Source organism: Phaseolus vulgaris, chromosome 3 (assembly GCF_000499845.2).
Source record: "Phaseolus vulgaris cultivar G19833 chromosome 3, P. vulgaris v2.0, whole genome shotgun sequence".
In the NCBI taxonomy this organism is placed as follows: Eukaryota; Viridiplantae; Streptophyta; class Magnoliopsida; order Fabales; family Fabaceae; genus Phaseolus; species Phaseolus vulgaris.
Window position 1 is genome coordinate 19948920 of NC_023757.2, and position 22774 is coordinate 19971693.

The 22774-nt window shown below is 44.3% G+C and overlaps 2 protein-coding genes across 2 annotated transcripts; one reads left to right on the forward strand and one right to left on the reverse strand.

Moving 5' to 3' along the window:
• Positions 1-1103: 1103 nt before the first annotated feature.
• LOC137839304 (uncharacterized) lies at positions 1104-2666 on the reverse strand. The gene has a single exon (XM_068648425.1). It carries the CDS (start codon positions 2664-2666, stop codon positions 1104-1106), a length of 1563 nt encoding a protein of 520 aa, XP_068504526.1.
• Positions 2667-8249: 5583 nt separating this feature from the next.
• On the forward strand, positions 8250-9138 carry LOC137839305 (uncharacterized). Its single transcript, XM_068648426.1, has 2 exons — positions 8250-8829; positions 8996-9138. The coding sequence occupies exons 1-2, from the start codon at positions 8250-8252 to the stop codon at positions 9136-9138; spliced, it is 723 nt and encodes a 240-aa protein (XP_068504527.1).
• The last annotated feature ends 13636 nt before the right edge of the window (positions 9139-22774 follow it).

The window sequence follows — 22774 nt, forward strand, 5'->3', positions numbered from 1 at the left end:
CTAACATGGGCGCTAGGACCTTGTCCATCAGCCTTTGGTAGGTGGCGCCCGCGTTTTTCAGCCCAAAAGGCATTACCTTGTAACAGTAACTGCAAGTCTCTGTCATGAATGCAGTTTTGCTCTCATCTCTCGGGTGCATTTTGATCTGGTTGTATACCGAGAATGCATCCAGGAAGCTTAGCACCTTGCAGCCGGATGCACTATCCACCAAGGCGTCGATGCTGGGCAGTGGGTACGAGTCCTTCGGGCACGCCTTATTTAAGTCCGTGAAGTCCACGCACATCCTCCACTTCCCATTCGCCTTCTTCACCAGGACGACATTGGCTAGCCACTCAGGGTATTGGATCTCCCTGATGTGGCCAGCACTCAGCAGCTTCTGCATTTCCTCCCTTACCACCAGCTGCCTTTCTTTCTTTAAACTTTCTCCTTCTTTGGCGCACGGGGCGGACCGTGGCGTCCATGCTGAGGTGATGACATAGGAAATCCGAGTCGATGCCGGGCATATCCGAGGCAGACCATGCGAAAGCATTTAAGTGGCGTGAAATCACCTCTGCCACCCCCTCCTGCTCTTCTTGGCTCATCAAACGCCCTAGCTTAAACGTTTTGCCGCCAATCTCCCTCTCCACGGTGTTAGCCGCCTGTTGATCCCCGCTATTATCCTGAATGGGCGCCGCCTCTTCCACGGGCGCCGTATCGTCAGGTCCCTCCTCCATGACTGTATCTACCTCGGGCGTCCCCCTCACGGGTGTGGCCTCGTCAGGCGTTGACCTGGCGGGCGTCGCCTCAATCATCGATGTGTCCGCACTGGGCAAACGCTCAAACACCATGAAGACGCTTCTCTTCGTTTTCAGGCTGTTTTCATAACACTTCCGCGCCTCCTCCTGGTCCGACTTGATGACTATTACCTTGCCGCTGAGGTCCGGGAGCTTCATCTTCATATGGCATGTGGAGGCTACTGCGTTTAGCCTATTCAACGCCGGCCTGCCCAACAAAATGTTGTAGGCGGAGTTGGCGTTCAAGACCAGGTATTGGATGCTTTCGGTACGCGAGGCCTCTCCATCCGTGAACGTAGTCCTCAACTCCAGGTAGCCTCTGACTTCCACCTAGTGATCTGCAAAACCATATAAGCACCCTGTGTAGGGCCTCAAAAGGTCAGGAGACAGCCGCAACTTGTTAAATGTCGACCAAAACATGACATCTGCGGAGCTTCCTTGGTCGACAAGAACCCTGTGCACGTTGCGGCCCGCCGTGACAACTGAAATGACCACGGGATCATTGTCGTGCGGCACCACGTCTCGAAGATCCCCCCTCGTGAACACGAGGTCCGACTCCCACGGTTCACCTGAGATCCTTTCTTCAATCGAGTTGACCCCCCTCGCGTATTTCTTTCGCTGGGAGGCGGTGGGTCCTCCGGCGGAAAAACCTCCGGCAATGGTGTGAACCTCGCCGAGAACGGGCATCTCGTGCGCTTGTTCTTCTGTTGGCGCCGGCATGGCGGCGGTCGTGGCGGTTTTTGCAACATAATCCTTCAGAAAACCGTTTTGCACCAGCTTGTCTAGCTGGTAACCCAACGACAGGCAGTTGTCGATGTGATGACCAAAAGCCTCGTGGAACTCACACCAAGAGTCTTTCCGTAGCCCCAACACCTTGTCTGTCTTCGCCGGTCGCCTTAACCTCTCAGCTATGTTAGGCACGACGATCAGGTCCTTCAACTCCACTACAAAGTTGTATCTCGCCGGCCTTGCCCTCTCCCTAACCGGGCGATCGCCTCCTGCTGGACCCCGGGGCTGGGGTTTTCTGGTTTCGTAGGGGCGCCTCCGCTCCGGCTTCTTCCTTCCCGTCGTGGTCTCGTTGACCCTGACGGACTGAATCTGCGTCTGCGCCCTCGGGCAGGAGGGCACTACGCTGGTTCGCTTCTCACACACTTCTCCTTCAGAAGCGATATGTTCCACCGCCCGATGCCGAATTTCAGCAAAAGTCCTTGGGCGATTGCGAATAATAGATTCGCAAAAAGGGCCGGGACACACGCCTTTCCTGAAAACGTATACAATCATGGGCTCCTCCGACGTACCAACTTTCACCACCTGGGCCCCGAAGCGGTTGATGTATTCCTTTAGGGTCTCCCCTTGATACTGCTTCACATTAAACAGATCGTAGGAGACCGGCGGCGGGGCCTTGTTTGCCAAGTATTGCTCCCTAAACAGCTGCGACAACTGCCGAAAGAAGGTGATATGGCCATTTGGAAGGCTGATGAACCAGTCCATTTCCATCCCTGTCAACGTGCTCATGAAGAGCTTGCACCTCGCGACATCGGAGCCGCCTACTAATACCATCTGCGTATGGAACGCAGTGAGATGCGCCTCGGGATCCTCCATCCCAGTGAAAATCGCTTTGGGCCCCGCGAACATGTTGGGGATCGCCGCATCCAGAATCTCCTGCGAGAAGGGAGTGGAAAAATCCCTCGGCGGGGTGAGGTTCTCCATCTCGTCATGTTCGCGTTGCCCCTGATTGTTCCTCAGACCCCGGCGCAACTCCTCATTAACGCGGCGGAGCTCTTCGTTCCTCACATGCGAGGCTTCGAGATCCGCTTGCATGCGTTCTTGTTCTATCTTCGATTCTGCCATATCATCCTGCAGCCCCCGCATTATCTCCAGGACCTGCTGCATCGACAGTTCTTCACCCGCAACGCGTGTAGTACCTCATCTCGTGGTGGCCATTCTTCACTGTTTCCTCAAACTTCCTCCAACGTTACTGTGACTTGATAGGTCTTCTCAAACTTGCGGTGGGACTGATGTTTTAAATCGTGCCCCACGGTGGGCGCCAAATGTTCCGTCCGATTGACCTGGGACGTCTTCGTGCGCGACCTCAACTGTCAGCTAGGGACTCCTTCCCACGGGTTACCTGTGGATTCCTGCAAAGAAGGACAAAAGGGCGCCCTAGCGGCCGTTTGCACTCCGACGCTCAAGTCAGCCAGCAAGAAACACCAAAAACTCTGCACCTCCGTATCGGAGCACCGTGTATGGTACTCTGAAGGTGGTAAAAAGGAAACTATGTCTAGTGTATCTTTTCTCGTCCTGGCCAAAATCCTTCCCTAGTCCCTTGTGCATAACCTCAAGGCTCGAGCAAGCAACTAGAGTGTTTCTGGAAAATTAGCCAAAAGTTCGAACCCCGTTTCCAACATTTGAGGCGCTATTTAAGCTACTCCCGCATTCAAAGCGCCTTAAAGCACATTTAATTATACAACGTAGCGCATTGTAGACGTTTAAACCGACTGGGAGCATTTATAGTACCTTAAACGCTCGAAACGGAAACTGTATTAAATAACCTTAATTACCTTGTACCTGACAAAATGGCGTTTCTAATCTGACCTGGCTGCTGTACACGTGGAGGGCCTCACAACGTCGTGACCCCATCTGGGGGCATTTCTTCGTGTGAGTCCTCCTACCTGGGAGTGCATCTGCGTTAGAGGTGACTTTTTGGGTGCCAACTCATGCCCCCAAACATCTAGTCACTCACTTTGAGAGCGTATTTGCCTTCCTCTCGTACCCTGCACCTGGCTACCCTGGGTGTGACCCTCCTCTTGAGTCGTATCTATCCCAAGGGAGTCTCTAGGGCGGCAGGGGCACTTCACGAGTCAGGCTGCCCTACACTGGCGCTATCACTATGGCCTTGAAGCCACCTTTCTCTTCTCTTTATTACTACCCTGGATTATCGGGATTTGAGGCCTTCCCACGGTGTCGCTCCCTCCATGGTCTTTCCTACCCATGGGTATCGGGGAGCCACACTGTGATCGCCTTGCCTTTGTGACATTTGACCTTGGCGACGCCCTAGTTGGGCGACGCCTTAATTGGGCGATGCCTTAACTAGGCGACGCCTTGACCTTGGCGACGCTTCCTCTTGGCAACGCTGGCACTTGGCGTCTCTTCACCTAGGCGACGCCTTATGTTGACTTTGACCCCCCGACGTTGACTTTGACCTTGACTTTGTCAACGCCCGGATACGGGACGGTACACCTCTCTTTCCTAGAAAGCTACCTTCACTACTTTCCTTTTCTTTCTTCAAGTAAAATACTTTTAAACACAAATCTTTAGTCATGTCAACTCACTCTTCTAAGTCTAATGAAAGTGATATAATGTCCATCAAATCTCTTATAAAACAATTAGCCAAGGACTTTCAATCACTCTCATATAGACAATTGGAGCATGAGGCCCAAATCAAGGAGTTGAAATTGGAAAAAGTAAAGGATGAAAATTCTCAAAAATCTAAAAAAATACGTTCTCATGCATCTAGTTCTAAAAATCATGATTCTTTTGGGGAGGAAAGGCTTAGGATAAATGAGTATTGTCAACCACCCCCAAGGAGAACTAGAAGAGATAGAAGAGAACAAGAAAGCCCAAGAGAGGTTAGGGTAGACCTACCCCATTTCCATGGAAAAGAAAATGTAGAAGTCTATTTAGATTGGGAAATGAAAGTAGAACAATTATTTGCTTGCCATAGAGTAAGTGAGGAGGGAAAAGTACCCCTAGCCACTCTTAGTTTCTAAGGGAACACTACGTATTGGTGGTCGGCTTTAGAAAGAGATAGGCGTCTTCATGGGGAACCTCCCATAGAGTATTGGAATGACCTTAAGGGAGCCCTAAGACGCCACCATATTCATTCCTATTATAATAGGGAGTTGATGGAAAAGCTCCAAAGACTCCAACAAAGAACAATGAGTGTAGAGGAGTATAGGCAAAAGATGGAACTCTATATGATGAGAGCCTCTATTAGGGAGAATGAGTCCACCACCATAGCTAGATTCTTAAGTGGGTTAAATCCTGAGATAAGAGATAGAATTGAACTCTTACCTTATCACGACTTAAATGATTTGGTTCAACTATGTATCAAAGTTGAACAACAAAATTTAAGGAAAACTTCAAGTTGAAAGGAATGTTCATACTCTAAGTCCTATCCAAAAAGAGATTTTAAAAGGGATGGTAGTACATCCAAAGAAAAACCAAAAGAGATTCGCAAACCCATAGGCAAAGATATGCTCACTCCACCCATTCGCACTAGGGATGTTAAATGTTTTTAATGCTTTGGAAAAGGACATGTGCAAGCTCAATGTCCAAACCAAATGATGGAAGAGGCCCCGACACCAATCCATTAAAATGCCACCAAAATGTCAAATTGAGGCAACCACTAGAGTTATGGTCAAAGAGGGGTCAAGAGCATGTATTCTACATGTCATAAACTTTAGTGTAGAATAGTTTTTACATTTTTGTCAAAAGTAGCATAGTTTAATTCTTTTGTATTTTTGTTGAAACATGCAAAGTGGTACCTAAAATGCTAACCTAAGTTTAATTAGAGTTTCCTACTCCTAATTAAACTTAGGTCCAGCCCACATTTAGCCTAAGTGGAGCGTAAGGTTCTAGAACTCCTAGCACATGGAAGAATTCTAGAACCTACCTCACATGTGCTGAAACTTAGGTGCCACCTTCCCATTTGCCAACATTTGAATTTCCCTCCAATTCTCTTTTCATATTCAGCCCACTCTTGCTATATACAGAGGAGCTTGGGTCATGTAAATTAAAGATTAATTGAATAGTGAAATGCTGCCAAAATTGTGCCATTCCCACTCCTTGCCTAAACTCTCTTAGGAATAGGCTTTTAATCTTCAAACATTCACCTACAAAGGGAGTTGGTCGAACCACTCCTACTCTTCCTACTTCTCATGCACCTCCAAGGCTATCACAACTCTTAGGAGAGCCTTGTTCCACCATCAATCCATGGAGCTTCCGCATTCATCAACAAAAACGGCAGGAAAGGAGACATAAATCCATCATTTGGTATCATGAGCTATGGTTCTACAAGAGCTAAGTGTCTTCTTACAATTTTTATGTTTGTGTTCTTCTTATTTCCGTGTTGTTCTTCACTTCTTCATGTTGTCTTTCTGTTTTTGCTTTTTAATTTGATTTAGGTGCTGTTTTAAGCAATTCAACCAGTGCAAAATGTTCTAATTGTTCTTGAGCTTCTTATTTTAATATTTTTTGTAGGAATCTATATAGAATTGTGTTGCTGTTTTGTTTTTAGGTTGTTTGAGTCTTGTTTTGCAATTCTATTCGGTTCATATGATGTGTCTTGAGTCATTTTAATTTCTGAATCCTATTATGTTTTGTCTAAGTCATGTTTCTCCTAATTTGTCATCAAATCCATGTAGTGCTGAATTTCTTGATAATTTTGGTTTCTTGATTTAATTTGAATACAGATTTATAATTCTGTGTTTGTTGATCCTTTGCTGCATTTTTCTTTTAGTTTGAGTTCATATTTGTATGATAGATCCATACAAATTCATATACATTCACTGCATTGTGTTTTTTAAGTTCTTCATTATGTTTTTAAATTCCAGAATTAGGACTACTCTGTTTTTCAAATTCTTTGCTGGCTGTTTTTTTGCTATGAATTTCAAATACGTGGAATAAAAATTATGAAAATCTGGATCTCAACAGTTTGATGTATGAGAAAATCAAGAAAAAAAGAACCAGATCAAAAGACAAAATAGAGAAAAAATGATAAATAAAACAAAAAAAGTGTGCATCCTGGCGCCAAAATATACGATAGTTGGACAATAATTTTGAAATATTTATCACAATTATTTGGTGCATGATTTTGGTGTGATTCCAGCCCCAAAAGTTTTCCAAGACCTTGAATAGTTTGTGGTTAAAATTTCAGAATCAAATTCAAAATATCCAGCTCAGCATAAATATTTTAAGTCACGCTTTGTGAACCTAAATTTTTCCAGTAGTGCTGTTTTGGTTTTTCTAATCAATTCTAGTGCCTTTCTTTAGGTTCCTTTTGTGTGCTATCCTTTGTCGAGTGCCTATTTTTATTTGCTTGTCCAATATCATTCAAAAATATTTCTATGTTGTGTCATATAATTCAAATCCATTTGTTGTAGTCCCGTTTTAAAATTTAAATTGTTTCTTGCTTTCATTTCTTGACTTCTAAATTGTTGGGGGATAAAATACAATTGGAGTTTGTTGAGTGGAATTGACTTTGTGGTGAGTCTATCTCTACTTAGTAGGTACTGTTTGGAGATTTTAATTGTCTAATCATAAAAGGTTAAGGCAAGGAGCTGCAGCAAATACAAATTCAAATACAAATACATACACATACACTTTCTAGAACACAACAAGGAAGATCAATCACAAGCCAAGGAGTGCATAGATTTGGAAATCTGAATTTTATTTTGTGTAATTCAATTTCTTTGTATTTCTTTGAGTTGTAATTACATTCAACCTTGATTAATTAGTGGATTAATCACGTGTAGACGGTGAGTGTGTCTTCAATGTCTCCAAGTGTCTAGAAGCCTCACCTTAGGATTCATCTAGTTTAAAGCTTTGTAGTTAGCAATCTTTAATTTGTGCTTAGTTAATTGCTTTGCTTTAATTACTTGTGTTTGTATTGTTAAACTTGATTTGCATTGCTTATTTGCTTTGTTTGTTTAATTGGTTTGCATTGTTTTCCTTTGCGTAAAAATTGATTTTTCATTCCTAATTGTGATCTAAGTAAATTACTTAGAAAAAGAATTGTGTGAAGTCTTGTGGGATAGGTTTTGGCAAGGAAAGACTTGGTACTTAAGAGATCCTAGTGATTCACCTCTCTTTCCTGGAAAGCTACCTTCATTACTTTCCTTTTCTTTCTTGAGGTAAAATACTTTTAACACAAAGCTTTAGTCTTGTCAACTCACTCTTCTAAATCTATTAAAAGTGATATAAAGTCCATTAAAACTCTTTTAAAACAATTAGCCAAGGACTTTTCATCATTCCCATATAGAAAATTGGAACATGAGGCACAAATCAAAGAGTTGAAAATGGCTAAAGAAAAGGATGAAAGATCTAAAAAATATTCACATGCATCTAGTTCTCACAATCATGAATCTTTTGAGGAAGAAAGTCTTAGGATAAATGAATATTATCAACCACCCCCTAGGAGAACTAGAAGAAGAAGAAAAGAACAAGAGAGCCCAAGAGAGGTTAGGGTAGATCTACCTCGTTTTCATGGAAAAGAAAACGTGGAAGTCTATTTAGAGTGGGAAATGAAGGTAGAAATTTTTTTTTTTCTGCCACCATGTGATTGAGAAAAGAAAAGTACTCTTAGCCACCCTCAGTTTTCAAGAAGATGCTAGGTCTTGGTGGAGACAAAGGGAAACTAATGTTAGAATTGGCAGAAAATCAAAAATACTTAATTGGGATGAACTGAAGACATGTATGAGAAGAAAGTTTGTTCTGCTTCCATATGTGAAAAAGAAGAATCTTAGAGAAGAAATGAAAGAGCTTATGGAAATAGGAAGAAACTTTATAAACGGAGAAAAAGAATATCTTAGAAGAGAAAAAGAGTTTAAAGAAAATTTTCAAGCTCTTGTAAGAAAGAAAGAAGAGAAGGAGAAAAGAGAAAGAGAGAAAGACGAAAGGAAAGCTAGAGAAGAGAAAGAAAAGAGAGAAAAAGTGATGATAGAAAAGGAAAATACAAAAACCTCTTTTTCTAGAGTTGAATCAGATATCGACAACATTTTATCTTCTCTAGAAAACCCTTGTGAGGATGTGCTTGCAGAGAAATCTATGTTTGGAACTGAGCCAGATATAGATATGAATGTTTCCTCTATAGACAATACAGAAGATTGTTTCACTAAAAAGGTAGAAGAGGAAACCAACAAAGAAGAAGAATCTTTTATGACACCCCCTGAAAGCATGGCTGAAAAAGAATCCTTAAAGGGGGATTACAATACTTTGAACTCTTCTTTACAAAAATCTCAAAAACCAAACTTTGTGATGTTGTTGCCTAACTTGGGCAATAAACAACACAAAGTGAACAAACATAGTTTTGAAAGGGGTTTTATGTTAATCTTTCAAAAGAATTTTAAAGATAAAAGGCCTTATTTTTGTTTAATTTTCTCTTGTTTTAATTTCCTTTTAAAAAATAAATTTATCTCATGTTTCTTTGATATTTACTGTAGATTGGTGTTTAATCCGGGAGGACGAGCATAGTTGTCAAAGCAAGAAGCTGCTATCCGAGATCGACCCTGTGGATCTGAGGATAGATTTTCTCAAGAAGGAGGAGATGATGGACACCATCCAGCCACATACATCCCCCTACTAATGACGAGGACGAAAACTTGGATTTGAGGACAAATCCATTTCAAAAGGGAGGGGATGATGGAAGAGGCCCCAACACCAATCCAATAAAAGGCCACCAAAATGTCAAATTGAGGCAACCACTAGAGTTATGGTCAAAGAGGGGTCAAGAGGACGCATTCTACATGTCATAAACTCTAATGTAGAATAGTTTTTACATTTTTGTCAAAAGTAGCATAGTTTAATTCTATTGTATTTTTGTTGAAACATGCAAAGTGGTACCTAAAATGCTAACCTAAGTTTAATTAGAGTTTCCTACTCCTAATTAAACTTAGGTCCAGCCCACATTTAGCCTAAGTGGAGCGTAAGGTTCTATAACTCCTAGCACTTGGAAGAATTCTAGAACCTACCTCACATGTGCTGAAATTTATGAGCCACCTTCCCATGTGCCAACATTTGAATTTCCCTGCAATTCTCTTTTCATATTCAGCCCACTCTTGCCATATATAGAGGAGTTTGGGTCATGTAAATTAAAGATTAATTGAATAGTGAAATGCTGCCAAAATACTGCCATTCTCACTCCTTGCCTAAACTCTCTTAGGAATTGGCTTTTAATCTGTAAACCTTCACCAACAAAGGGAGTTAGCCGAACCACTCCTACTCTTCCTACTTCTCATGCACCTCCAAGGCTATCACAACTCTTAGGATAGCCTTTTTCCACCATCAATCCATGAAGCTTGCGCATTCATCAACAAAAACCGCAAGAAAGGAGACACAAATCCATCACCAAAGAACCTTGTTTTTAAAAGGAATAGATGAATATACTAGTTGTGAAGACGAACCTAGTGAGAAAGAAAAAGAAGGGGGGGATGATGAGAGAGTGAATCCTTTAGAGGGGGAATTATTGATGATTAGAAGAACCCTCCACAATCAACCTAGTGCAACCAATGAAACACAAAGAGAGAACATCTTTCACACAAGATGCAAAGTTTTAGAAAACATATGTTCTCTCATTGTGGATAGTGGTTCATGTTGCAATTGTTGCAATTGTTGTAGCACTAGGTTGGTTGAAAAGTTAAATCTACAAGTAGTCCCTCATCCTAAACCTTACAGGCTTCAATGGATAAATGAATATGGGGAACTAACTGTACATAAACAAGTCAAAGTCAAGTTTTTTATAGGTAACTACCAAGACAATGTTTTATGTGATGTAGTACCTATGGAAGCTTGCCACATCTTATTGGGTAGACAATGGCAATTTGATAAGAAAACCTTGCACAATGGTCTAACAAATGAGATTACCTTCACCCACAAGAAAAAGAAGTTTGTACTTAATCATTTACCACATTCTCAAGTGGTAAGAGATCAAATACAAATGAAACAAAAGAGGGACGAGGAGAAAAAAAAAACAAAAAGAGAAAAAGAGAAAATCCTTAGGGATCAAAAGGCGTGGGAGAAGAGTGTTCCTTCCCACAAGGTCATTCAACAAGACAAAACAATTGAAAATACCTTTGAAAATATGCTTCTTGTTGAACAACCTAGCCTTATCTTTTGTAAAGGAACACTTACATGCACTGCCACAAATCTTGAGACTATGATTTTACCTCCTCAAGTAAAAGATATTTTAAATGAATTTGATGATATATTCTCTAAAGAGGGGCCCATAGGCCTTCCACCTAAACATTGGTTTTAAAGAAATTATCATGAAAAGACTTGAAACTAGTTTTTTTGTGGTAGTTGCAAGAATTTATTGGATATATTTGATAGATGACTCTCTATAGTAGTGATAGACATTGGTTTTCAAGAAATTAGCATGGACAGACTTGAAACTAGTTTTTTTTGGGTACTTGCATGAATTTATTGTATATATTTTATACATGAGTCTCTATAGTAGTTATAAACATTGGTTTTAAAGAAATTAGCATGAAAAGATATGAAACTAGTTTTTTTGTGGTAGTTGCATGAATTTATTGTATATATTTGATAGATGAGTCTCTATAGTAGTGGTAGACATTGGTTTTCAAGAAATTAGCATGGACAGACTTGAAACTAGTTCTTTTGGGTAGTTGCATGAATTTATTGTATATATTTGATACATGAGTCTCTATAGTAGTCATAAACATTGGTTTTAAATAAATTAGCATGAAAATACTTGAAACTAGTTCTTTTGTGGTATTGTATGAATATATTGTATATATTTCATAGACGAGTCTCTATAGTGGTGATAAACATTGATTTTCAAGAAACTAGCATGAAAAGACTTGAAACTAGTTTTTTGGTGGTAGTTGCATGAATTTATTGTCTATATTTGATAGATGAGTCTTTAGATAGTTAATAATAGTGATAGACATTCATTTACAAGAAATTAGCTTGAAAACACTCGAAACTAGTTTTTTTGTGGTAGTTGCATGAATTTATTGTATATATTTGATAGATGAGTCTTTAGATAGTTTATAATAGTGATAGACATTGATTTACAAGAAATTAGCTTGAAAATATTCGAAACTAGTTTTTTTGTGGTAGTTGCATGAATTTATTGTATATATTTGATAGATGAGTCTCTATAATAGTGATAGACATTGGTTTTCAAGAAATTAGGATGGACAGACTTGAAAATGGTTTTTTTGTGGTAGTTGCATGAATTTATTGTATATATTTGATACATGAGTCACTATATTAGTGATAAAAATTGGTTTTAAAGAAATTAGCATGATTAGACTCGAAATTAATTTTTTGTGGTAGTTGCATGAATTTATTGCATGTATTTGATAGATGAGTCTTTAGATAGTTTATAGTAGTGATAGACATTGATTTACAAGAAATTAAAATTAGAAGACACGAAACTAGTTTTTCTTTGTAGTTGCATGAATTTATTGTATATATTTGATAGATGAGTTTCAATAATAGTGATAAACATTGGTTTTAAAGAAATTAGGATGAAAAGACTTGAAACTTATTTTTTGGTGGTAGTTTCATGAATTTATTGTATATATTTGATAGATTAGTATCTATAGTAGTGATAGACATTAGTTTTCTAGAAATTAGCATGAAAAGGCATGAAATTAGGTTTTTTGTGGTAGTTGCATGAATTTATTGTATATATTTGATAGATGAGACTCAATAGTAGTGATAGACATTGGTTTTCAAGAAATTAGCATGGACACACTTGAAACTAGTTTTTTTGAGTAGTTGCATGAATTTATTGTATATATTTGATACATGAGTGTCTATATTAGTAATAAACATTGGTTTTAAAGAAATTAGCATGAAAAGACTCGAAACTAGTTTTTTTGTGGTAGTTGCATGAATTTATTGTATATATTTGATGGATGAGTCTTTAGATAGTTTATAATAGTGATAGACATTTATTGACAAGAAATTAGAATTAAAAGACTCGAAACTAGTTTTTCTTTGTTGTTGCATGAATTTATTGTATATATTTAATAAACGAGTCTCAAAAGTAGTGATAAACATTGGTTTTCTAGAAATTAGGATGAAAAGACTTGAAACTTGTTTTTTTGTGGTAGTTGCATTAATTTATTGTATATATTTGATAGATGAGTCTCTATAGTAGTGATAGGCATTGGTTTTCAAGAAATTAGCTTGAAAAGACATGAAACTAGGTTTTTTGTGGTAGTTGCATGAATTTATTGTATATATTTCATTGATGAGTCTTTGTAGTAGCGATAGACAATGATTTTCAAGAAACTGGCATGAAAAGCCTTCAAACTAGTTTTTTTGTGGTAGTTGCATGAATTTATTGTATATGTACCGACCGTCCCCAGGTGTTGACCCAAGGTCAACATCAGCACATGGTGGGACCCCTCCAGGGACCCAAGGAAGAAAAGTCAACAGGTTGTCCGCTCGAGTCATCGCCGAAGTAATGTATTGCCAAAGTAAGACATCGCCTAAAGTAAGACATCGCCTCAACAGTTCAGAACAGTAACAAAGAAAGGTGGCTCCAAGGCCATGAGTTCTAGTACCAGTAGTGATATGAATCCAAAAGCAAAGAAGAGATGATTCTTTGACATTCTATGGACTCAACTTGCGTTGGAGATAGCTTAGGCACTTATAATAAAATTGGATCAAGGTTCTATGTTTCAAGAACTCACCAAGACTTGCACCAAACACCAAACTCATATGGAGGAGCCATCTATTGTCAATTGAACCGAACAAATTGTGTAAAAATGCAATTGCACCGATTGAAACTCTTAAGAAAGCATAAGAACTGAACCGAATATGAATTGGAACTACATTACCGAATCAGAACAGAAACAAAAGCAAACAGCCGAACATAAGTGCAAGAAAAGGAAGATGAACCGAACAAAGAAGTTAAGACATGTTTATGCTTTGTATTATAGAGGAGATGAAAGAAAGAAGAACTTATGGAGATGGATGCTTTGGTTTGATGATCACGCCACTTAGAGGATGAAGACTCCAAGATGAGTGAGCTAGTGCCGCCACTTGAGAGAACCAAATGCACTTAAGATAAGACAAGGTGAAGGAGAAGCAAGCTCTCACAAATTCTCTCTCAAATTGAGTAGAGTTTCTCTATTACTAATTTCCAATCTGAATTTTACAAGGTAAGCACCTTTATTTATAGCCTAAGAGGTGCTGGAATGAAAAGCTAATTAAAAGTGGCGCCAATCCTAGAGCATGAGGAAGGTGTGACTTCCTCTCTTATTTTGGCACCTCCCTATTACGTCTACACCTCTCTACTAAATGCACACCCCCCAAGTTTCCCACTGTTTTCCTAAACTAAAGACCTAAAGATGCTTTTACAAAAGAGGTTTCTTATGTTTCCCTCTAAACACCTTCAAACAAAGATATTACAAAAAGAGAAAAGAACCTTCCATTATTTCCTAATGCTTTGAATTGACTTCTTGTAAGCCTTTGAGGTGGGCTACCAACTCCTTGAGCGTGTAGCACTTGAGCCTCTTACTCTTCTTGTCCTTGAGTATTGGCCTCCATTTGGTCTTGAACTTGATCTCCATCATACTCCCCGAGTTGGAGAGAATTCGACCACGAATTTTGGAGACCTACAGTGTATCAGGCATATCTAACTCATAAGCATTGTCATTAATCCTCTTGAGGACTTGGAAAGGTCTATCACCACGAGGCATTAGTTTGGACTTTCTTTGAGTAGGAAAGCGATCCTTCCTCAAATGAAGCCAAACCGAATCACCTTCCTCAAACAACAATATTTTTCTCCTTTTATTGGCAAGTTCAGCATACTTGCCAACCTTCTTCTCAATTCTCATCTTGATGTCTTTATGCAAAGTTTTCATAAAAGAAGCCTTTTCATCCCCATCTTTGCACAAGACATCTCCAAGAATGGGAATAGGAAGAAGATCAAGAGGTCTTAAGGGGTTAAACCCATAGACAACCTCAAAAGGAGAATGTGAGGTGGTAGAATTTACTACACGGTTATATGCAAACTCAACATGGGGTAGTAAATTCTCCCACACTCTAGGATTCCCGGAAATGAAGCATCTCAATAGTTGTCCTAAAGTTCTATTGACCACTTCGGTTTGACCATCGGTTTGTGGGTGACAAGTGGTAGAAAATAAAATCTTAGTACCAAGCTTACCCTACAAGGTCTTCCAAAAGTGACTCAAGAACTTTGGATCTCTATCGGACATAATAGTTCTAGGAATCCCATGCAAACGAACCACTTCTAGAAAGAAGAGGTTTGCAATATGACATGCATCATCCACTTTGTGGCAAGGAATAAAGTGAGCCATCTTTGAAAAACGATCCATGTACCGCCCTGGTGGTCGGGTGTGATGACGTGGCACCCTGCTACAGTATAGGCGTGTTTGCAAGGCGCCAGGTTGGCAAGAGGGAAGGAAGTCGGGGGGCTCGTGTAGTCGCCAGTTGTTATATTGGCGTGTTCCGAGTTCCAGCTTACCAGGATCGGCGATCGCCAGGTTAAAGATGAAGTCGCCAGATGAAGGAGATCGCCAGAGTGAGCACATCGCCAAAGATGAAGGAGAAGCAGATTATGAAGGCAGCCGGCGAGACCACAGGGAAGGTGTATGAAGACCCCTAACTCGCCAGTTCCAGTAGAGATCGCACTCCCAAGTTAAGCTATGCACTGGGCAGTACCATGCATACGTAACTTAGCCAAAATGAGAGTAGAAGCAGCGCCAAGTCAGGGAGCCTCCAGATGATGGCACGTGTACAGTTGGATGCGAGCCACGTGTCCAAGTCTGTAACTGCCAGGAGAGAGAAAGCTACCAGGTATATAAGAGTTCTTAACAAACTTTCTGAGGTACGCACGTTCAGTTTATACACTTTACGCTTGCGAGTGATAGAGCTAACTGTGAGAGAGGATTTGCACGGTTCTTGTTCTCTTAGTATTTGGTGATACCGTCACTGACTTGAGCGTTGGAGTGCGATCGGCCGCAGCGGCGCCGTACTGTTTCTTTGTAGGTTCTTGAGGTAGATCCCGAAGAGGAACGGAGGTGCGCACGTCGATCCTTTGACGAGGCAGTTTCCAGCGTTCCGGTCAACAGGCAGGATCATCAGGCGCCCACCGTGGGGCCGTGTAAAACTCGCTCCCATCCACAGCGTGAGTTCTTGGAGGTTTTCGAAGTTTTCTGCGTGGTTGTGTGCTGGTGCAACCGTCGTTCGCGGTTTGTTTGAGTTTCATTCGGTGAATTTACGTTTTGTACCGTTCGTTTGGCTTTTCGATCGGTGGAATGAGGTTTCCTGCTGTTTGCACGTGATCTGTTTGGTGGAAGTTCGAGTTCTTTCGCTTGTTTGGTTGTTCGCGGAGAAGCGGTGGTTTCTGGCGAACTTGTGGTTTTCTTTGAAGGCTTACGGTGTTCTTGAGTTTTCTTGCACAGTTTCGCACTGTTTTCTCCGATTGATCGCTGATTCGATCGTGGCTGAAGTGTTGTTCGCTGCATTCCTGTGATTCGCTGAAGTTAATGAGAAAAATGAGAAGCAATCGTTCAAGTCCCGTGGCGCCTGTCGCTGCTGAAGGCGACGCCGCCATGACCATGGCGCAGATGGCAGAGATGATGCGCTCGTTACAGGCAACTGTGGAAGCCTCGCGCGTAGAGCAGGCGAGGATACATGAGGACCTGGTCGCCTCTCGCGCCAGGAACGAGGAGCTCAGCAAGGTGACTGAGGAGCTGCGTCGAGCTCTTCAGGAGCAGCAAGGACGTTCTTCTGCTGAAGAGGTGGCGCCGTCGACGCCACCTCGTGTTTTCCCAATGCCTTTTGTTTAGGCGATTACCGACACGCCTATTCCCACGAGCGTGGTGCCGGTTAAGGCTGTCTTTACCGGCGTGGAGGATCCGGAGGCCCATCTGACCACGTTCCACACGCAGATGATGTTGTCGGGAGGGTCAGACGCCGTCTACTGCAAGATGTTCGTGAGTACGCTCCAGGGAACGGCGATGGAGTGGTTTGTGAGCCTGCCTAACGGCCACATAACCAGTTTTCAACAGTTCTCGAAGATCTTTGTCGAGCAGTACATCGTGAATAAGGCACCGCCCAGGGTGTCTTATGATCTGTTTGATATAAGGCAGTACCACGGGGAGTCCCTCAGAGACTACCTAAATCGCTTTGGAGCGCAAATGGTCAGATCGCCGGCTAAGGATGAAGAAATGCTGGTCTATGCCTTCAAGAAGGGCGTGCAGCCGGGACCATTCTGCGAGGCCTTGATCAGGGCTCATCCAGCGACGTTTGCTGAAGTCAGGCGACTTGCGGTGGCTCACATCGCCGACGAGAGTGAAGTCGCCGAGAAGAGAGGCAGCGTGGCTCCCGCCAGGCCACGCGCCCAGACCAGGATCCAGCCGCAGAGGGTGCTGGAAACGGCGGCGGCGGCCAGAAAGGACCAAAGGACTCGCCATCCTTACGACAGGAGAAACAAGGGAAGAAGCCAAGCGCGCCAGCAACCAGCACGCCGGGAATACAATCGCCTGCCTAAGCACAAAATTGTCATGGGACTAGCGGACCTGATCGCCATCCCTAACATATCTGCTAGGTTGAAGGCGCCTGAGAAGGTGGGCGACAAGGTGCTGGGGTCAAAGCCGGACGCCTGGTGCGAGTTCCACCAATGTTTTGGCCACACCTTGGACTCGTGTTTGTCTTTGGGATATCAGCTCGACGATCTGGTTAAGAGCGGGTTCCTAAATGACTATCTGCTGGACAGGAGGACGGGGGGAGCGTCGATTTCCCAGCCAGCAGGTGGAGAAGCCCAGCAACACGAGATGCCTATCCACGGGGAGATCCACACCATTGCAGGGGGTTTCTCAGGTGGTGGATGCACCGCATCGCAGAGGAAAAAGTACGCGCGATCGGTGATGACAGTGGACATGTTTAAAGATCACTCGCCGGAAGTGGACATTACGTTCACCAAGCAGGATCTTCGGGACGTTGTGCCTCATGACAACGATCCCATAGTTATTTCGTTGGTTACAGTGGGAAGGAAGGTCCACAGAGTTCTGGTGGACCAAGGAAGCTCGGCAGACGTGATGTTCTGGCCGACTTTCACGCAGCTGGAGTTGCCCCTTGATCAGCTAAGGCCCTATGGAGGGTGCTTATATGGGTTCGCTGGTGACCAGGTGGAGGTCAGGGGGTACATTGAGCTGAGAACCACGTTTACAGATGAGGCTGGGTCGAGGACGGAGAAAATCAAGTACCTCATCGTAAACACCCCCTCAGTGTATAACATCCTGTTGGGAAGGCCCACGCTTAACAGGATAGGCGCCATTCCGTCGACTCGGCACATGAAGGTGAAGTTGCCGTCTATGGAAGGGGTGGTGATCACGATCAAGTCTAATCAGAAAGAAGCGAAAAGGTGCTATGAGAATAGCCTGAAAAACAAAAGATCAGTGAGTTATGTAACAACCACCCCACCTCCCGGTGTGAAGCCCAGATCGACGGTAACGGAGGAGGCCGCCGGAAGAGATGTGGAGATGATAGACGCTGAGCTGGGGGAGAGGGATGCTGGCCTGGAGGAGGAAGAGGCGCGGAATCGCCCCGAGGAAGCAAGGGAACAAGGAATCGCCAGGGCGGTGATCGCCAGAGAATCCAGGCCTAAACCTGTCGAGCAGTGGCTCGAAAAGGAGATCGGAGGAAAAGTCTTCAAGCTGGGAAGATCTCTGGAGGTCGATCTCCAGGACCAGATCGCCAAGGTGATTGAGCGGCATCTGGACGCGTTTGCTTGGTCCGCTTCGGACATGCCCGGGATTGATCCCGACTTCTTGTGCCATCATCTGGCGATGGACAATTTGGTGAGACCGGTGCGACAAAGGAGAAGAAAATTCAACGAGGAAAGGAGGCAGGCGATCAGGGACGAAACACAGAAACTCCTCGCTGCAGGCCACATCAGGGAAGTCCAGTACCCTGAATGGTTGGCAAATGTCGTGCTGGTGAAGAAGAGTAACGGGAAATGGCGTATGTGCGTCGATTTCACTGATCTGAACAAAGCTTGCCCAAAGGATTCGTATCCTTTACCAAGCATTGATGCCCTGGTTGATAGTGCTGCAAAGTGCAAGTTGCTAAGTTTCCTGGATGCCTTCTCGGGATATAATCAGATCAAGATGCATCCCATGGATGAAGAGAAAACAGCCTTCATGACGGAGAGATCGTGCTACTGCTATAAGGTGATGCCGTTTGGGCTGAAGAACGCGGGGGCCACGTACCAGAGGCTGATGGATCGAGTACTTGCACCAATGCTGGGAAGGAACGTGCAAGCTTACGTCGATGACATGGTCGTGACCTCGCAGGAAAAAAGCAAGCACGTGGCAGACTTGGAAGAATTGTTCACGACGATCGCCAAGTTCAAGTTAAAGCTCAATCCGGAGAAATGCATTTTCGGCGTGGAGGCTGGAAAGTTTTTGGGTTTCCTCTTGAGTGAAAGAGGAATAGAAGCCAACCCAGACAAGTGTGCCGCCATCTTGGCGATGAGGAGCCCAGCTACGGTGAAAGAAGTCCAGCAGTTAACAGGTCGGATGGCAGCCCTATCTCGCTTCGTGTCAGCTAGCGGAGAAAAGGGGCATCCCTATTTTCAATGTCTGCGGCGCAATAATAAGTTTGTTTGGACGAAAGAGTGCGAGGAAGCTTTCGTCAAACTGAAGGAGTATCTGGCGAGCCCGCCGATTCTGTGCAAGCCGCTGGCGGGAATCCCTCTCAGGTTGTATTTTGCTGTGACTGAGAGGGCGGTGAGTGCGGTGCTCGCCCAGGATCAAGATCAGGCTCAGAAGCCTATTTATTTCGTGAGCAAGGTGTTGCAGGGCCCAGAAACGAGATATCAGGCCCTGGAGAAGGCTGCGCTGGCTGTGGTGTTTTCGGCGAGGAGGTTGCGCCACTACTTCCACAGTTTCACAATACTGGTGATGACTGACCTGCCCATCCAGAAGGTCTTGAAGAAACCCGACGTTGCGGGAAGGATGGTGAAGTGGGCGGTAGAGTTGTCAGAGTTTGATATTAAGTACGAGCCCCGAGGCCCGATCAAGGGGCAAATCTTTGCGGATTTCGTGGTTGAGCTCTCGTCAGAGGCGACGCGGGTCGAAGGGGACGATTTCCGTTGGGTACTTTCGGTGGATGGATCGTCGAACCAGCAGGGCAGCAGTGCTGGGGTCATATTGGAAGGACCCAACGGCGTGCTGATTGAACAATCTTTGAGGTTTGCCTTCAAAGCCAGCAACAATCAAGCAGAGTATGAGGCGCTGATCGCCGGGATTTTGCTGGCCAAGGAGATGGGAGCTAGGGTGCTGATGGCTAAGAGTGACTCGCTGCTAGTCACAGGGCAAGTAACAGGCGAGTTCCAGGCTAAAGATCCACAAATGGCGGCTTACTTGGCGTATGTGCAGGAATTGAAGAGTTCCTTTGCCTCCTTTGAAGTAGTGCATGTGCCCAGAGAGCAGAATGCCCGAGCTGACTTGCTTGCTAAGCTCGCCAGCTCAGGCAAGGGGGGTAGGCAGAGGACGGTGATTCAAGAAACTCTGAAAACGCCAAGGGCATTTGTAGCAGATCACTTGGTCCTTCAGATAAGCAAGTCGACAGAGAGAGCAGCGAGAAGCCATAAGTCCTTGACGCAAGAAACTCTGAGATCGCCGAGAGTTAGAGCATGTCAAGGAGAGAAGGTGGATGTGATGCAGGTCTACACCACCCATGAGCCAGATACTTGGATAACACAGTACAAACGGTGCCTGGCAGATGGTCTCCTCCCGCTGGATCCGACAGAAGCTAGGAAGGTAAAGAAAAATTCCAGCAAGTACACGTTGATTGATGGCGATCTGTACAGGTTTGGGTTCACTCACCCGCTCCTGGAATGTATACACGGCGAGAAGTGCACGAGAATCATGGCGGAGCTCCACGAAGGTATATGCGGAAGCCACGCCGGGGGTCGAGCTCTGGCCGCGAGGACTCTCCGTGCAGGCTACTACTGGCCATCCATGAGAGAAGATTGCAAGAAATATGCCCAATGTTGTAAACAATGCCAGCAGCACGCCGATTGGCATAAGGCACCTCCCGAGGAGTTGAAGTCGATCTATAGCCCTTGGCCGTTTCATACTTGGGGAATCGACATCCTGGGACCTTTCCCGCTGGCGATCAGGCAGATGAAGTACTTGGTGGTGGCGATTGAGTATTTCACCAAGTGGATTGAAGCAGAACCAGTGGCCCAGATCACCGCACACAAGATCGAAGGTTTTGTATGGAAGAACATAGTGTGCCGGTTTGGAGTGCCTAAGCGCCTGGTGTCAGATAATGGGACGCAGTTTGCAAGCCACCTGTTGAAGAAGCTTTGCGAAGGGGTGGGAATTCAACAAGTGTTTGCATCCGTCGAGCACCCTCAGACAAATGGCCAGGTGGAGTCAGCTAATCGGGTGTTGTTGAGAGGTTTGAAGAGAAGGCTTGAGAAAGCCAAGGGAAGTTGGGCTGAGGAGGTGCCCCGTATAGTCTGGGCGTACCACACCACCGAGCAGTCAGGAACCCATGAGACCCCGTTTAGCTTGGTCTATGGGTGTGATGCCATGATTCCGGTGGAGATCCAGGAGAGCTCGCCGAGATTCCAGAACTTCGTAGAGGAAGACTCGAATGAAGAAAGAAGGCTGAACCTGGATCTACTGGATGAGGTCAGGGAAGAGGCAAGGTTGAAGGCTGAAGCTGTGAAGAGAAGGGTTGAACGAAGATACAACTCGAAGGTGATGCCAAGGCAGTTTAGAGAGGGCGACTTGGTGATGAGGAAGGCCCACCAGTACGAGATGGAGAATAAACTGTCACCCAAGTGGACTGGACCGTTCAGAATAACCGAGGCGCTCGGGAACGGAGCCTACCGCTTAGAGACGCTGGAAGGAGGGGCGATTCCTCGCACCTGGAACGCCACACACCTAAAGTTGTACTATAGTTAAGAGCTTTGTAAGTAAAGACAAACACAAATGTTATATCACAATGTCTCTGATGAAACAGTTCCAAGGGGCACTCTTTTTTCCCTAAGGAGGGTTTTTAATGAGGCCACCCAATAAAAGAAGAGTTTTCGAAGTATAAGGCGTTTTCTGGTTGCATGTTTGCTGTTTTTCAAAAGTTTTGAAGAAAGACCTTGTCACCTGTAAGTGATTTAAGGCAAGAAAAGATATATCGCATGCTTCCAGTTGAAAGTTTTTAAGTCCTCATCGTTTTTCGGCGATTGGAGGCACCAGTTGAAAGTTTTTAAGTCCTCATCGTCTTTCGGCGATTGGAGGCACCAGTTGAAAGTTTTAAAGTCCTCATCGTCTTTCGGCGGTCGGAGGCACCAGTTAAAAGACCTCGACGCCCTCGCGCGTCTTGAGGCCAGATAAAGACCTCCTCGCCGTCGAGCGAGTGCAGGCGAGAAAGAGAAAAGGTCCTCAGTGCATCCAGGGGGGAGGAGATGTACACCCTGGGCAAGTTGAGGCACCAGATAAAGTCCTTCTCGCCGTCGAGCGAGTTAAGGCCAGTTAAAGACCTCCTCGCCGTCGAGCGAGTGCAGGCGAGAAAGAGAAAAGGTCCTCAGTGCATCCAGGGGGGAGGAGATGTACACCCTGGGCAAGTTGAGGCACCAGATAAAGTCCTTCTCGCCGTCGAGCGAGTTAAGGCCAGTTAAAGACCTCCTCGCCGTCGAGCGAGTGCAGGCGAGGAAGAGTAAAAAGTCTTCCGTGTTTCTGGGGGCGAGAAGATGTAACCCCTGGGGCAATGTAGAGGCAAGTCAAAGACCTTCTCGCCGATGAGCGAGTTCAGGCAAGTTAAAGACCTTCTCGCTTACATGCGAGCTTAGGCAAGATAAAATCCTTCTCGTCTCAAACGAGTTTAGGTATGGCGCAGAGGGTGGAAGAAGTTTGGAAGGTGGCTAAGGTAGGTTCGAAGAGAACGCCTAGTCAGCCGGTCTTTGTTCTGAAGTCCAGGAGGGTAAAGAGAGATCCCAAAAGGCGTCTCTGCTCCCATGCAAAGAAACAATTGCCAAAGCATGAGGCTAGGAAAAGCTGATATTACCAAGACTTCTTGGCGATCGGGAAAAGTTCAAACAGCGGCGAGAAGGTTAAAAGACTTGTTTGATGGAGCAGGTCGAGTGGGACGGTGTTTGAGCCAATAACTGAGTTACAGTTCGTTGCTTGAAGGGTATTCTTGCGATAAGGTTAGTTGCCTTAAGAGTACAAGTTGGTTAAAGTGATTATTACTTGAGT

Coding starts and splice junctions, on each gene's coding strand:
- LOC137839304 (XM_068648425.1), bottom strand. CDS start 2,666: ATGCAGCAGGTCCTGGAGATAATGCGGGGGCTGCAGGATGATATGGCA.
- LOC137839305 (XM_068648426.1), top strand. CDS start 8,250: ATGAGAAGAAAGTTTGTTCTGCTTCCATATGTGAAAAAGAAGAATCTT. Junction 8,830..8,995: donor GATGTTGTTGCCTAACTTGG/GCAATAAACAAC, acceptor TATTTACTGTAG/ATTGGTGTTTAATCCGGGAG.